At 36.3% G+C, this 16648-nt stretch overlaps 2 protein-coding genes across 2 annotated transcripts in view; one reads left to right on the top strand and one right to left on the bottom strand.

Moving 5' to 3' along the window:
- Positions 1-2592: 2592 nt before the first annotated feature.
- Positions 2593-16648, bottom strand: part of LOC309796222 (charged multivesicular body protein 1B2-like) — a gene marked incomplete at both ends in the record, with an annotated part of 37110 nt that continues 23054 nt past the window's right edge. The window contains 6 exons of the mRNA XM_082609275.1: positions 2593-2637; positions 3047-3119; positions 5843-5886; positions 10686-10793; positions 10880-10948; positions 11332-11478. Coding sequence (XP_082465401.1) covers positions 2593-2637; positions 3047-3119; positions 5843-5886; positions 10686-10793; positions 10880-10948; positions 11332-11478 — 486 coding nt within the window. The remainder of the gene's footprint in view (positions 2638-3046; positions 3120-5842; positions 5887-10685; positions 10794-10879; positions 10949-11331; positions 11479-16648) is intronic.
- LOC309796887 (heterogeneous nuclear ribonucleoprotein D0-like) lies at positions 8802-10278 on the top strand. Its single transcript, XM_082610292.1, is given in 2 exon segments — positions 8802-9025; positions 9027-10278. Coding segments are annotated over 2 exon segments (1089 nt in total). The 5' UTR covers positions 8802-8995; the 3' UTR covers positions 10086-10278.

The following is a 16648-nucleotide window of genomic DNA, read 5'->3' on the forward strand; positions in this document are numbered from 1 at the left end:
AAGGGAACCCTCTTGCACTGTTGGTGGGAATGTAAATTGATACAGCCACTATGGAGAACAGTATGGAGGTTCCTTAAAAAACTAAAAATAGAATTACCTTATGACCCAGCAATCCCACTACTGGGCATATACCCAGAGAAAACCATAATTCAAAAAGATACGTGCACCCCAATGTTCATTGCAGCACTATTTACAATAGCCAGGTCACGGAAGCAACCTAAATGCCCATCAACAGACGAATGGATAAAGAAGATGTGGTACATATATACAATGGAATATTACTCAGCCATAAAAAGGAACAAAATTGGGTCATTTGTAGAGACATGGATGGATCTAGAGACTGTCATACAGAGTGAAGTAAGTCAGAAAGTGAAAAACAAATATAATATATTAACACATATATGTGGAACCTAGAAAAATTGTACAGATGAACCGGTTTGCAGGGCAGAAATAGAGACACAGATGTAGAGAACAAACATATGGACACCAAGGGGGGAAAGCAGCGGGGGGTGGGGGTGGCAGTGTGATGAATTGGGAGATTGGTATTGACATATATACACTAATATGTATAAAATGGATAACTAATAAGAACCTGCTATCTAAAAAAATAAATTAAATTAAATTAAAAAAAATTTTTTTTAAAGAGCCTCCATAATTGCACTTTGAATGAAGATTACCTAAACAGATGTGCTCTTAATAGAATTTCATGAAATACTGGCATTCTTTCATGGATCAATCATACATTAAGTAAGGAAAAACACCTTACCTACTTAACCTAGATTAGTAGTACACTTCCTAAAATCTAACTTGGTCACTTCTCCACATTTGAGACTGCTACATCAGAAAAGTGCAGGCACATGTTAATTTGTTCATTTTAGTTGGGTAAAATATAGATATTCCTGGGGAGATGGCAAGTAGTACAGCTGGTCATCAAATACTTTCCCCCAAGAATCCTGGCCTTCCAGAGTCTAGTCTTCTTTACAATCTTATGAGTTTTCTGCCCACCCTGCATGTTATGCTCCCAACCTCCATTAGGCTGGAAGTTATTTGTATAGCTGGGCAAAACATTTTATTCCAATTTATTTATTTTCCACTTCATTTCTTCCAGTTATGAGAGTTGTTTAAGGTAAAAGAATGAACACATTTAACCAGGACTTATAGTACAGTTGACCCCTGAACAACACAGGTTTGAATTGTGTGGGTCTGCTTATACACAGATTTTTTTCAATAAATACTATAGTACTACACAACCTGTGTTTTGTTGAATCTGCGAATGTGGAACCACAGATACAGAGGGCCAACTATAAAGTTATAGGCAAATTTTCAACATCAAAGGGGGCTTGAAACCCATAACCTCTATGTTGTTCAGGGATCAACAATAGTTGTAACTTGAGTTGGTTCAGTTTTGTTTTGTTATTTTTTGTTGGTTGGTTTAAAAACACAGGCCAAGATTTTTGAAAACCAATCAACAATTCTGTGAGAAATGTAAATGATATTAAGGCCATGCAAATTAATCTCCTTTTAAAATACAACCTAACAAGGGTTGAGTGCAAATTGGGGAATCATTAAAAATGTGTTTCACTTTCATTTGAAGGTATGAAATGTTGAATTTCTTGGAGAGTCTTAACAGTGATATTTACCAAAGAGAAAAATATTTAATGAGCAAACCTTAATTTCTTTGATTTAATTTTGCAGATTTTTTATCAATGAAAAAAATTTTTATTTAAGGAATTCAATTAATAGTTATTAAATTACTAGGTAAAGATTCTCATAGTAATCTAAATTTAAAAGTTGATGAATACAGATTAAAAGTCAACTGAATTTCCGCTTGAATACCAAAAACAAACATAAAACACAAAAAGTAGCACTGTCCATTGTATGACGCTAAATGAGGTGTTTTGGGTTATGTAAACATATTAAGTAAACATATTTTCCCTGTTTTTGTTTTTATGCATCACATGTGAATGTAGACAGATATTTAAAACTACCTTGAGTTAAAAAGAAACCAAAACTTTTATTCTATACTTTATTCTGTAGTACGTTGGTCCTCGATTTTTTTTTTTTTTTTTTTTTTGCGGTATGCGGGCCTCTCACTGTTGTGGCCTCTCCCGTTGCTGAGCACAAGCTCCAGCTGCGCAGGATCAGCAGCCATGGCTCACGGGCCCAGCCACTCCGCAGCATGTGGGATCTTCCCGGAACGGGCCACGAACCCGTGTCCCCTGTATCGGCAGGCAGACTCTCAACCACTGCGCCACCAGGGAAGCCCTGGTCCTCAATTTTTTAATGTAATTTTTGAGGAAGATATTTCACATACAACAAGTTAATGCTAGCTCAGTCTAAGACACCTACAAAAAAACATCTCTTGCACTTTTCAACATAATATACAAAACTGTAAAATCTGTCAAGGTGGAAACTCTCTGGAATTAAAGTACTGGAAAGTACAGCAAGGTAAAAGAAAGCATTATATACAAATAGTGTTAAGCATTCTGTAATGTATGGCATTCTTAGTGTAATTTGAGTGAAACTTATCTATACATACACACAAAATATTTCAGAAGCCAGTGAAGTAAACAAAAGTGCCAGTTCTTTAAATTACACTTGATCACGTAGACGAGCAAGTCTCTGTGATAGTTCATCCTGGAGAAAGCAAAGATTAAAAGTCACAGGGCTGTGACAAATATAAATCACTAATATTTTAAATAGCTCATATTCAAATAAGGTTTAAAATCTTATCTCAAAAAGTCACACAAAAATATTAAGAATTTACTTTTTCTAAACATTTCAAAATAAATGGAGAACTTAATAGAGCAGAAGGCTATGAAGGGGAACAAATTCAATCGCTAAATGAAATATGCATGCAGTGTCCATCATTAAGGAGTTAAAGGCTAATTACATCTTGCTTATTTACGATGATGTTATATTATAGTAGAAAAATACTCTTTATAATAGATAAAAGGAGAATATATTTGCTTATATATAAATATAAATACACATATTTAATTCATTCATCAAGTTCATACAAATCAAGATAAAATCCAACTTCTACCTGTTCCATGGAAGTAACACTTGTGCCAAAAGAACCTGTTTGACCTTGTGGTAGTTCCATTCTGAGATCAAGGCTACAATTTTAAAATAATTAACATAAATGAATGTTAATATAAGCATTTTTCTCCTTATCTAATTATAACAAGCTTATAATTGTTATTATAAATTACAAAAACATGCTTATGGCAAATTTGAATATTCTACTTAGCATTTTACCTTAATTTAAATAAACATAATACTGGTTCCATTTTATAGATGCAAATAGAACTTAAAAATATTCTGGGGACTTCCCTGGTGGTGCAGTGGTTAAGAATCCACCTGCCAGTGCAGGGGACATGGGTTTGATCCCTGGTCCTGGAATATCCCACATGCAGCGGAGCAACTAAGACCGTGTGCCACAACTACTGAGCCTGTGCTCTAGAGCCCATGCGCCCAGAGCCAGTGCTCTGCAACAAGAGAAGTCACCACAATGAGAAGCCCTTGCACCACAACGGAAGAGTAGCTCCACGCCACGCCGCAACTAGAGAAAGCCCGTGCACAGCACAAAGACCCAATGCAGCCAAAAATAAATAAACTAATTAATTCAAAAGTGCATATTCTGAATGTCCACCTTAGGATAAATGAATTACTAATTTTAAAGAGCTTTTGTTGAGCCCTAGTGGCAACCCATGTGGATGATAATCTTATGATAGAAAAGTGAATAAAATATAGGATAATGATCTGGTCATCAAACAAAAAGAAAGACCAAAACAATGGTTATCCAATGTACTGAATTTACCGGAGATTACTATATGTCTTCTACTGTAAAGAAAATTAATGTGTCAAAAAAAGATAAAACAGGCTAGACATATGTAGCCTCAGGATCAATATCCATATCTAACAGTTGAGCTAACTTCAAGTTCTGTGTTTAGATCCTGAGCTACCCTTGCTAGAAATCATTACTTGCATCTACCCATGTAACTGAAGTTTAGAAAAGTTAAGTACGCTTGCCCAAGATCACTCTAGTGACAGATAGGATTCAAATCCAGGTTTGTCTCCTTCCAAGGCCACGATTTTAATCTCCATTATAAATACTCCTGTAGGATACAAACTACTCTTTCTGCCTGTCTCTAGACGAGTGTATGCCAACTCCAGTTTGAAAACACTACAGTGAATACAGTAACTTCATCATTAGGAGATTCTAGAGACAGATTGTTATTTAAAAGGTAAAGATATGGTATACTAAAATTTTACTATGCTAAAACAGAATTTTGCTATACTTAAACATCTATAAGGATGGGTATTTTGACATCAATGGTTCTACCTATTTCTACTGCTCCAGTCACCACCCATTATTGACAGAAGTAATCACTTGATTTTGACTCCCTACACTCAAGGAACATTTGTCAACGTATGGAGGCATTTTTGGCTGTCACACCTAGGGGGAGGGGTGATATTACTTGTGGGTAGGTGCCAGGGACACTACTAAACATCCTATATACATAGGACAGCCCCTAGGATTATTAGCCCAAAATGTCAACAGTGTCAAGTTTGAGAAATCCTATTCTAAATCTTATAAAAAAGTTGTCCTCTGAACTTGATTTCCACTGAGTGTCAGTAAGGCTGTGATATGGCAATATTCGTTTTACGAGACCTCCCTTGCTCTATTTTCAAGCCCAATCTTCTTATTTCGTCTTTGGTACAAACAGAAACAAGTTCTTAGCCTCATATTAATAAAATGGAGTCTTCTTACACATGCCTTAGTCTCTCCTATAACACTTTAAAATCATCCTTCTTACTCCTTGTTGGATATGGGCTATATTAGGATACTAACAAAGCAAAATAGTGTACCACTTACCCCCCAGCCCTGTTCTCAAATATTGCAAACCTGATTTATTAACCTAGGTTTTAATCCACTAATGAGAGATACAACAGTGAACTAAAGAGCTGATAACTAATAAAGTTCTTTCTAATTAAGCATTAGTTTTGACACTAGAATAATATTCATCAACTCTATTTTCCAGGTGTCTTCAAGAACCTTATTTCAACCTATTACTCTACCTTTGAAGATAAAGCATAAAACTTTAGTAGCACCCAGTTGTAATCTTTATCTTTGAAAAAAAATATTTTTAATTCTTTACTATAATGTTCTCTTGAACTAAGTAAAATACCAGAGAATACTGATATAACATGACTTCTGTAGCACAGATAATATTACAGTCAAGTCATTCCCCTCAAACATGAAGAGCCTAAAATAAATAGCCTAACAGATACCCTATTTCTAATAGCTGTGCCAGAAAGGGTGTTAATTATTTACTTTTGTAAACAACAAATAACCATCTACAACAATGAAATGCTGCCATCTTCTGAACTCCTTGGATGTTTTGCACATATTGCTCAGTTTGCAGGACTCAAACTGGGCTTAAGACTTAATGGCCTGATCATAGTAGAATTCTTTTGGAAGATCATATTAAAAAAATTAAACATTTGATATATGCTGAACACAGACAGTACAGAGGAAACTTTTTAAACACTCCTGCCTCCCTCAGCCACCTTCCTTCATTTCTTATCACATACTAACCGAATCTATCTCCAGAGATTTTTAAGAAACTACTAATATGATTGGAACAAAGTCACATTTTTGTGAGCATGACAAAGAGCTGGATGTTCTAAAGGTCCTTGAAGCACTAAATTCTAGGATCAAAAACCTAACTCTGACCATTGGTGGTAAAGACATATTTTTATCCACATTACATAATTGTAGGACTTGTAGATATTAAATCAAGATTATTTAAAAAGCATCTGAATAATTTCTTACCCAGCTTCATCTGCCATTTCTTGAAGCAGCATATCCACCTGGTTCTAGAATAAAAAAATGAGAATTTGCATTTGAATGGTATTTGCTTTTTGGGTAGTTTTTGTTTCTGACCTAGCTTTAAAAACGGGGAACTGATCTACAGTTTTTAAAAGAAAGTTAAAAAAATTGTTTTACCACCAGAGGGAGCTGAATTATCTCATAAAATGATTTATTTATGAATAATGTTAAGTTATAAAGCCTTAAACTATGAGGTTATGTGAAAAATATTCACAGTGATATTCACATATAATTTGAATCTGAGTAATGTAGCTCTCTAATGGAGCGAACCAACTTTGTTCATATTTAAAATGTAACAGATTTAAATTTTAGATTAATCATAACTGTCCTTTCTGCTAGTTGATGCAAATTTGATATTAAGGATTAATTTTTAAAGTATCTAGAGATGAATAAAATATAAGTAGTGAGATATTTACAACAGTACAGGAGTTCTCAGGGAATATAGTCCAATTAATTTAAAAAAAGCTTGTTTTTAACTTATTTAAAATATTTAGAACATACAGGTAGGAGCTCTAAGATGTAGTTACAGCTCTACCACAAGGTGCCAAATTTTAAGCAAACCTCTAATAATGCTGTTGGGCCTTAGTCTCTCTTGTCTTTCATTTACCTTCAAAATATAAAGAAGTTCAGAAAATAATAGATCAAATACTTCTGTGCATTTAGATTGTGTTGTTTTTACTTCATATCTATAATACCATTATTTGTGTTTTTAAAATTTACTTAAATGGCATTATACTAAGTATACTATTCTGCAACTTGTTTTTTTAATTCAACCTTATAAGATCTAATTATATTGAGATCTAGAGCTCTAGTTCATTAACTTTCACTCCTGTATAGTACTGTAATATAAAATATTCTCAACTGTATTTATCCATTTTATTTCTGGACATTTAGACATTTTCCCCTAATTTCTCCTGATTATAGACAATAGTGCAATGAACATTCTTATGTAGAAGTATGTTTATACACATGTAGGTTTTTTGTGTATAAATTTAAAAATAGAAGTACTAGGTTATAGGTTATATGCATTTTCATATACTCTGATTTATTCAACAAATATTAACTGAGCACCTACTTTATGCCAGATATCATTTTAAGTGCTAGGGATACATCAGTAAACAAAAATAATTAAAAATATCCCTGCCTTCATTAAGCTTACATTCTAGTGTGTGCACATGAAAGGGAGGGGCAAATAAAAACTTTTAAAATTATGTGGTTTATTAGAAGGTGATATGTACAATGAAGAAAAATAAAGCAGGGATGGTAGATCCACGGTGGATGTGCCACTGGTGTACCTCTAAGTAGGATGATCATAAAAAACCTCACTGAGAAAATGACATTTGAACAAAGAACTGAAGGAGGTGGGGGAGTGGGCAATGAGGATGAGTGCAAGACAGATGAAGAAGATTCAGGCAGAGGAACCTGCAAGTGAATGGCTTTGAGGAAGAAATGTACATGGTGTGTTTGAGAAATAACAAGGAGCCCAATATCTTAGTAGAGTGATGAGCAATAATAGGAGATAAGGTCAGAGAAGCAGGATGAGGCAGATCCTAGAGGGCACCATCGGCCACCATAAAGAATTTGGCTCTTATTTTGAGAGACATGTAGAGCCACTGAAGGGCTCTGAGCAGAAGAATGACATGATCTGACTTGTTTTATCAGGATTGCTCTGGCTGCTATGTTAAGAATGGACTGTAGATATTACCACATTGCTTTTCCAAAGTGAATATGCCAATTTAAATTCTAATTACTCATTAGCAAGGTATGAGAATTTGGGCATCTAAGCATGTCCATTTCTGTTGTAAATTCTGGTTGACTCTTTATGAAAAATGTTTTGTATATACTTGAATATCCCCAGCACCTAGCACAATACCTGACACAGGAGAAGGTGCTTAGCAAATGTTAGATGAATGAATCTCAAGATTATTCAGAGCTAAAAGGCATTTAGATATCATCAAATCCAACCCTACATTTTACAGCTATGAATACTGAGGCCCAAGGTATTGAGTATCTTAAGGTCCCAAACTTAATTAGTGGCAGAGTAGGGATTAGAAATCCAAGTGTCCGGACTTCAAGTCATTTTTCCAGTCCCCTTGTGTTTTCCTAATCTTGACCATAAAATCACCTGGAAATCACCTAAGGTGCCTGAATAAGAATCAGAAACTCTAGGACAGTGCTTCTCAAAATCAGGGCATAAATATCACCTGTAAATCTTATTAAAATGATTCCAATTCAATATATCTGTGGATAGGGTCTGAATTTCTGCATTCCTAATAAGCTCCCAGATGATACAGATGTTCCTGATTTTTGCACCACGCTTTGGGGAAGCAAGGCTCTGGAGGAGGTATAAAAGTAATGGCTAAATATATGCTCTCTATAAGACATACACATGAATACTTTCTTCTTAACTCTAAAACCTGAATATAAGCTTGTTCTCTTATTATTTACCTCTTAGTAAAAGGCATCACCTTCAGTAAAATTTTGATGGATGGCTATTGATTTTCCTCCTAACCTGTTTTGTAAATTATCCATATTATCATCTTATGTAATGATAACAAGTTTTTTGTTTATTTGATGAACAATATGATAGGTGCTGGGATCAAAAAGAAGAGTGGTAATGATATAAATCTTCTATTTTAATATTCAAGTTTCACAAAAACTTTATTTCTGGCTCACGTGACATCCAAACTAGCTTCAAATTTAATTTTCTCGGTAGCACATCTCTAAGTTGCAGATGCAACAACATCCTAGAAAACATCCTAGTTTTCTGAAAAATAATTGATCTTGTAATTTACTATTTGTTCATCTTGATCTGTGCCTAATAACATAACTAAAGAGTAGGCAGGGCCGCTGCTTCTTATTCTTTTTTAGTGCGGCGGACGAGAGTGGGAGTGCGCGCCGCGCGAGAGTGGGAGGCAAGGCGGGCAGGCCGGGGAGAGGCGCAGGAGCCTTTGCAGCCACGCGCGCCTTCTCTGTCTTGTTGTGTGCTTCGCGCGGTAGAGCGGGCGCGCGGCAGCGGCGGGGATTACTTTGCTGCTAGTTTCGGTTCGCGGCAGCGGCGGGTGTAGTCTCGGCGGCGGCGGAGGCAGTAGCACTATGTCAGAGGAGCAGTTTGGCGGGGACGGAGCGGGGACGGGGCGGGGACGGGGCGGCGGCGGCAGCAACAGCGGCGGTAGGCGGCTCGGCGGGCGAACAGGAGGGAGCCATGGTGGCGGCGGCGCAGGGGGCAGCGGCGGCGGCGGGAAGCGGAGCCGGGACCGGGGGCGGAACCGCGGCCGGAGGCACCGAAGGAGGCAGCACCGAGTCGGAGGGGGCGAAGATCGATGCCAGTAAGAACGAGGAGGATGAAGGCCATTCAAACTCCTCCCCACGACACTCTGAAGCAGCGACGGCACAGTGGGAAGAAAGGAAAATGTTTATAGGAGACCTTAGCTGGGACACTACAAAGAAAGATCTGAAGGACTACTTCTCCAAATTTGGTGAAGTCGTAGACTGCACTCTGAAGTTAGATCCTATCACAGGGCGATCAAGGGGTTTTGGCTTTGCGCTATTTAAAGAATCGGAGAGTGTGGATAAGGTCATGGATCAGAAAGAACATAAATTGAATGGGAAGGTGATTGATCCTAAGAGGGCCAAAGCCATGAAAACAAAAGAGCCTGTTAAAAAAATTTTTGTTGGTGGCCTTTCTCCAGATACACCTGAAGAGGAAATAAGGGAGTACTTTGGTGGTTTTGATGAGGTTGAATCCATAGAGCTCCCCCTGGACAACAAGACCAATAAGAGGCGTGGATTCTACTTTATTACCTTTAAGGAAGAGGAACCAGTGAAGAAGATAATGGAAAAGAAACACCACAATGTTGGTCTTAATAAATGTGAAATAAAAGTAGCTATGTCGAAGGAACAGTATCAGCAACAGCAACAGTGGGGATCTAGAGGAGGATTTGCGGGAAGAGCTTGTGGAAGAGGTGGTGGCCCCAGTCAAAACTGGAACCAGGGATATAGTAACTATTGGAATCAAGGCTATGGCAACTATGGATATAACAGCCAAGGTTACGGTGGTTATGGAGGATATGACTACGCTGGTTACAACAACTACTATGGATATGGTGATTATAGCAACCAGCAGAGTGGTTATGGGAAAGTATCCAGGCGAGGTGGTCATCAAAATAGCTACAAACCATACTAAATTATTCCATTTGCAATTTATCCCCAACAGGTGGTGAAGCAGTATTTTCCAAATTGAAGAATCATTTGAAGGTGGCTCCTGCCACCTGCTAATAGCAGTTCAAACTAAATTTTTTGTATCAAGTCCCTGAATGGAAGTTTGACGTTGGGCCCCTCTGAAGTTTAATTCTGAGTTCTCATTAAAAGAAATTTGCTTTCATTGTTTTATTTCTTAAAAAAAAAAAAGAGTAGGCAGGACGCAGAATATCTGCAAAGAGATGACCTAACTGGGGTTAGGATAATACCTAATACCCACTGGCCTCAGTGAGTCTCTAGGTCAATGCTTTCATCAATAAAGACCACTGGCAGCAGGGCAGAACCAAGTTCCATACTCTCTAGACATGTGACCTATAATAAATCTTAGAACTGCAAAACAAGATAGGAAATGCCATCTTCTAACATGTCCTTAGGAATCCAGGGTCAGAGCATAACTTCCTACTTGTATTTTGGGGATATACCATATTTACTTCACATTCTAGAGATGATTTAGGTTCACAAAGCCATTATATTTTGAAGTTGGGTAATTTTTAAAAGTTAGTGTAAGTAGAGAAACTATTCTTACTTGTGGTGTTGTTAGGGTTGTAGTACTACTCATTGTGTCTTCCATTTGTTGCGTTTGAACATCCAGTGTTTCAAACTGCTGTTCAAATTTGTCCATCAGGGCAGAAATCTGCAAAAAGAAATATGGTCATAAGAAAAAACTTACTCTGAAAAGATCCTATCTGAACATCAATTTATTTATTTATTTATTTTTACCTTTTCAAGGTTCATACTCCTCAATGTAGCATCCATAGACTTAACTACACCTGCCATGGACTTGGTTACCTATTGGGAGTATAAAAAAAAAAAAGACTGAGAATCCTATAATAAAACCCTCAAAATTTATGTAGTTTCTTATATTACTTGTAGATCATCTTATAAAATTTATCTACCGTTTCCTTAACAGTAAAAGTACACTATGTATTTCTGGTCTAGGCATCGACTGTCTTTTATCTTTGACTATTCATTGGAAGACAACTAATTAGACCTTAGCTGAAAAGCCACTGCCAAAATCGATTTCCTCACTAAGCATCTTGACTATCTTTCTCCTGCTCGGGAATGTGAGTACTCTTGTAGCACTTTGCAGTAGATTTAGATTTCTGACAACTCTTAATACCTCCAATAACTTAAATCAAGAGTTCCTATTATTTACAGATATTAAGGCTTACCTTGCCCATTGTTACTGCAGTTTGAACTCTGGCTGCCACAGCATCAACCCTAGCACTCATTCTCAAGAAATTAATTGTTTGGTTCTTCTGGCGGATTGCATTTTCAGCATGTATTCTTGCAACTTCTGTATTGCCTTTCTGAATGACCTGTTTTAAACAGAGCAAAAGTAAACAGTGAAGACAAACTCCAAAAATAAATATAGGGAGCAAAAGTAGATATTTTAGAAAGAGGAAAACAATGCCCAACTAACATATTTTTAATATTTAAGACCTTTTACAATTAGCATTTTTAGGAAATAAAAGGAGAATTAATAGTCCTTTAATTTTTTATTTATGATTAAAAGATATATACTCATTAACATTTTAAGAAATTAGAATATAAAGTTTAAAAAATTTCCCATAATCACTCAGCCATTACCACTATTAATATTTCAGTATAAAGTATTCCAAGTACATAAACCTATTTATTGAAATATTACAATATAAATTACAAGAGTACATGCATCAGAGCATACTGTTTTCTCACCTAATTAAATTTTTTTAAGTCAATAAATATATAACTACATCATCACTCTAAAGACTGTGTTGAAAGAAAAAAAAAGACTGTGGTGTATGTATGCACCATTAATCAGGGCTTTGCTCGTGTGAGGTACAAACACTACTGATAGTACATACAATGATTTTAGATGTTACACAGACATAAGTGTCTTCATTTTAATTATGCATTTATTTAAATGTATATCTGAAATGGATATAACTAGCACAGATCCATGCTTTCTGCTATACTGTAATAGCTATGGCCAGGTGTGAAGTTAAAAGTCAATTTAAAGAAAAATGTTAAATAGCTCAGATGGTACCCCAGTATAGCAAAATCGATAGGGTACATAAGTGACTGAAATTAGAGCACATGGATCAATTAAGATCCCTGTTTGCTGGGTATTTAGTTTGTTTCCAATTCTTCAATAATATAAACACCAATGTGATAAATACATTAGTATATGCAACCTCAAACACTTTCCAAGTTTTTTTTCCTAGTTAACATCCATAACCACATATAGCTACAATTTTTTTCTCGTGATGAGAACTTTTAAGATCTCTTAACAACTTTCAAATATACAATAAAGTATTATTAACTGTAGTCACCACGCTGTACATTATATTATATCCCCAGGACTTATTTTATAACTGATAGTTTGTACCTTTCAGCCATCTTCACCCATTTCACACACACCCGCCCACCTCCTTCCTCTGGCAACCACAAATCTATTCTCTTTATCCGTGAGTTGTTTTTTTTTTTAAGATTCCACATAAGTTAGATCACATGGCATTTGCCTTTCTCTCTCTGACTTATTTCACTTAGCATAATATGCTCAAGGTCCATCCATGTTGTTGCAAATGACAGGATTTCCTTGTTTATGGGTGAATAATATTCGACTTTATATATATATATATTTATTCCAAATTTTCTTTTTCCATTCATCCATTGATGGACACTTAGGTTGTTTTCATGTCTTTCTTAAAAAATTAATTTATTTTATTTATTTTTGGCTGCATTGGGTCTTCGTCATGGTGTGCGGGCTTCTCATTGCAGTGGCTTGTCTTGTTGCAGAGTATGGGCTCTAGGCGCGCAGGCTTCAGCAGTTGTGGCATGTAGGCTCAGGAGTTGTGGCTCACAGGCTCTAGAGCACAGGCTCGGTACTTGCAGCACATTGGCTTAGTTGCTCAGTAGCATGTGGGATCTTCCCGGACCAGGGCTTGAACCCATGCCCCCTGCATTGGCCGGTGGATTCTTAAGCACTGCACCACCAGGGAATCCCCTCATGTCTTGGCTATTGTAAATAACGCTGCAATGAACATGGGGGTGCATATATCTTTTTGAGTTAGTGTTTTTGTTTCCTTCAGATAAACACCCAGAAGTGGAATTGCTGGACCATATGGTAGGTTCTAATTTTCAGTTTTCAAGGAACCTCCATACTGTTTTCCATAGTGGCTGCACCAATTTATATTCCCACCAAGAGTGCACAAGAGTTTCCTTTGCTCCACAACCTCTCCAACACTTTTTGCTTTTTGTCTTTTTGATGACAGTCATTCTAACAGGTGTGAAATGATATCTTATTGTGTTTTGATTTGCATTTCCCTGATGATGAGTGATATTGAGAACATTTTCACGTACCTGTTGGCAAATTGGTATGTCTTTTTATGAAAAGTGTATATCAAGATCCTCTGCACATTTTTAAATCAAATTGTGTGGTATTTTGCTTTTGACTTGTATAAGTTCTTTACATATTTCAGATGTAAACCCCTTATCAGCTGTATGGTTTTCAAATATTTTCTCCCACTCAGTAAGTTGCCTTTTAAATTTTTTCATGGCTTCCTTTTCTGCACAGAAGCTTTTTTGCTTGATGTAGTCCCACTTGTTTATACTTGCTTTTGTTGCCTCTGCTTTTGGTGTCAATTCCAAAAAATCACTGCCAAGACCAGTGTCAAGGAGTTTACCATCTCCGTTTTCTTCTAGAGTTTTATGACTTCACATTTAAAGTTCAAGTCTTTAATCCATCTTGAGATAACTGCTGTATATGTTGTAAGACAGTGGTCCAGTTTTATTCTTTTGCATGTGGCTGTCCAGCTTTCCCAACACTATTTACTGAAGAGACTGTCCTTTCCCCATTGTATATTCTTGGGTCCTTTGTTGCAAATAAATTACCATAAATGTGTGGGTTTATTTCTGATTTCTCTATTCTGTTTCATTGATCTATGTGTCTGTTTTTATGTCAATATCACACTGTTTCGTTTACCACAGCTTGGTAATATAGTTTGAAATCAGGAAGCATGATGTTTGAGCCTTGTTCTTTCTCAAGATGGCCTTGGATATTCAGAGTCGTTTGTGGTTCCATACAAACTTTAGGACTGTTTGTTCTATTTCTGTGAAAAATGCCATTGGCATCTTGATAGGGATTGCACTGAATTTGTAGATTGCTTTGAGCAGTATGGACATTCTAACAATATTAATTGCTCTAACCCATGAGAATGGAATATCTTTCCATTTATTTGTGTCTTCTTCAATTTCTTTCATCAATGTCTTATAGTTTTCAGTGTAGTCTTTCAGGTCCTTGGTTAAGTTTCCCTAGGTATTTTATTTTTAATGAAATTGTAAATAGGATTGTTTTCTTAATTTCTCTGATAGTTCATTATTAGTTATAGAAACACAACTGACTTTTGTATATTGATTTTGTATCCTGCAACTTTATTGCATCTGTTTATTCTAATGGTTTTTTTGGTGGATTCTTTTATATATAATGCCATGGGTTTTTTATATGTAATACATGTTATCTGCTAATAGAGACAGTTTTACTTCTTCATTTCTGATTTGGATGTCTTTTATTTCTTTTTCTTGCCTAATTGCTCTGGCTAGGACTTCCAGCAGTATGTGGAACAGAAGTGGTAAAAGTCGGCATCCTTATCTTGATCTTAGAGGAAAACCTCTTAGCTTTTTTCCTTGAGTATGATGTTAGCTGTGGGCTTGTCATCTATGGCTTTCATTATGTTGAGGTACATTCCCCCTATATCCACTTTGTTGAGAGCTGTTATCATGAATGAATGTTGAATTTTGTCACATGCCTTTTCTGCATCTATTGAGATGATTATATGATTTTTATCCTTCATTTTGTTAATGTGGTATATCACCCTGATTGACTTGTGGATGGTGAACCATCCCCACATCCCTGGAATAAATTCCATTTATTCATGATGTATGACCCTTTTAATGCATTGTTGAATTTGGTTTGCTACTATTTTGTTGAGGATTTTTACATCTATGTTCATCAGGGATATTGGCCTGTAATGTTCTTTTCTTGTAGTTTCCTTGTCTGGTTTTGGTATCAGGGTAATGCTGGCTTCATAAAGTGAGTTTGGATGTGTCTCCTCCTTTTTAATTTTTTGGATGAGTGAGTTTGAGGTTGATTGGTATTACAGTTGACCCTTGAACAACATGGGGCTAGGGGTGCCAAACCCCACTCACTCAAAAATCCATGTATAACTTTACAGTTGGCCTTCTGTATCTACAGTTCTGCATCTACGGATTCAACTGACCATGAATAGTGTAGTACTATAGTACATCTTGGTTGAAAAAAAATTGTGTACAAGTGGACCTGTGAAGTTCAAACCTGTGTTGTTCAAAGGTGTACTTTAATTCTTTAAATGTCTGGTATAATTCACCAGTAAAACCATCTGGGCCTGGACTTTGTTTGTTGGGAATATGCATGTTTTAATACTGCTGTGCTTGCTGGAGATTTGAAAATTCAAAAATTATTTTTAGATTATTTCTAATTTCTTCAATATATAAAAATGTTAGACCAAAATCTTTTTTATGCTTTCTCTTTCCTTGAAATAGTTGGGCTTATACTTTTAGAAAAGGATGATGCTAATACATCAATTTTAAGTATTTTTTCTTCTAACTCAGCCTAACTATTTCTATCTCCTTTTCTGAAAGTTTTCTTCCCATAAAGTTTTCTCTATTAAGAGCATAGACAAAATACGCAAAGTGACTCAATTTAAGCGTAGGATATACGCTATTACCTACCAAAGATCAGAGTAATTTAATAAAATATTAAAAATAGATATATAAATACACATGTGCAGAAGAGAGTTAACACAGCAAGCCTGAGTCTGCTGTCCTTTGAAAGGTCTATTTGCAAGTTTGGCATGTAACTAGCATCTAGGAACTTGGATTTGGGGAAGGTTTCCATCTTTCCCAGAACAGTTAAGAGTGGCTCACTGTGCCTAAACTCTTTATACAAACAATGTGGTTTATGCCAAACACTGGATTTCCTTCTGGGAGACTGGAATTTTGGTGTGTGCTAGGCAGAGGATCCCTGGGTGACTACCAATAAAAGCCTTGGACTCCTAGTCACAGGAGAACTTCCTTGGTAGACAACATTTAACACATGTTGTCACAATTTGTTGCTGCAGGAATTAAGCTTGTCTTGTGTGATTCCACTGAGAACTCTTGGAAGCTTAAGACTGGATTCCTCCAGACATCGCCACATGTGTTTTCCCTTTGTATCCTTTAGTGTAATATGTCATAGCCATGAGTCCAACTATATGCTGAGCCCTGTGAATCCTAGCAAGTACACAATACACAAGTCACAATATACATTAATGCTATGTACTATGAATATATAAAACTTATATTCAATGGAATATTACTCAGCCATAAAATGAAATGAAATTGAGTTATTTGTAGTGAGGGGGATGGACCTAGAGTCTGTCATACAGAATGAAGTCAGTCAGAAAGAGAAAAACAAATACTGTATGCTAA

Source organism: Mesoplodon mirus (genome assembly GCF_964341445.2).
Source record: "Mesoplodon mirus genome assembly, chromosome: X".
Classification (NCBI taxonomy): domain Eukaryota; kingdom Metazoa; phylum Chordata; class Mammalia; order Artiodactyla; family Ziphiidae; genus Mesoplodon; species Mesoplodon mirus.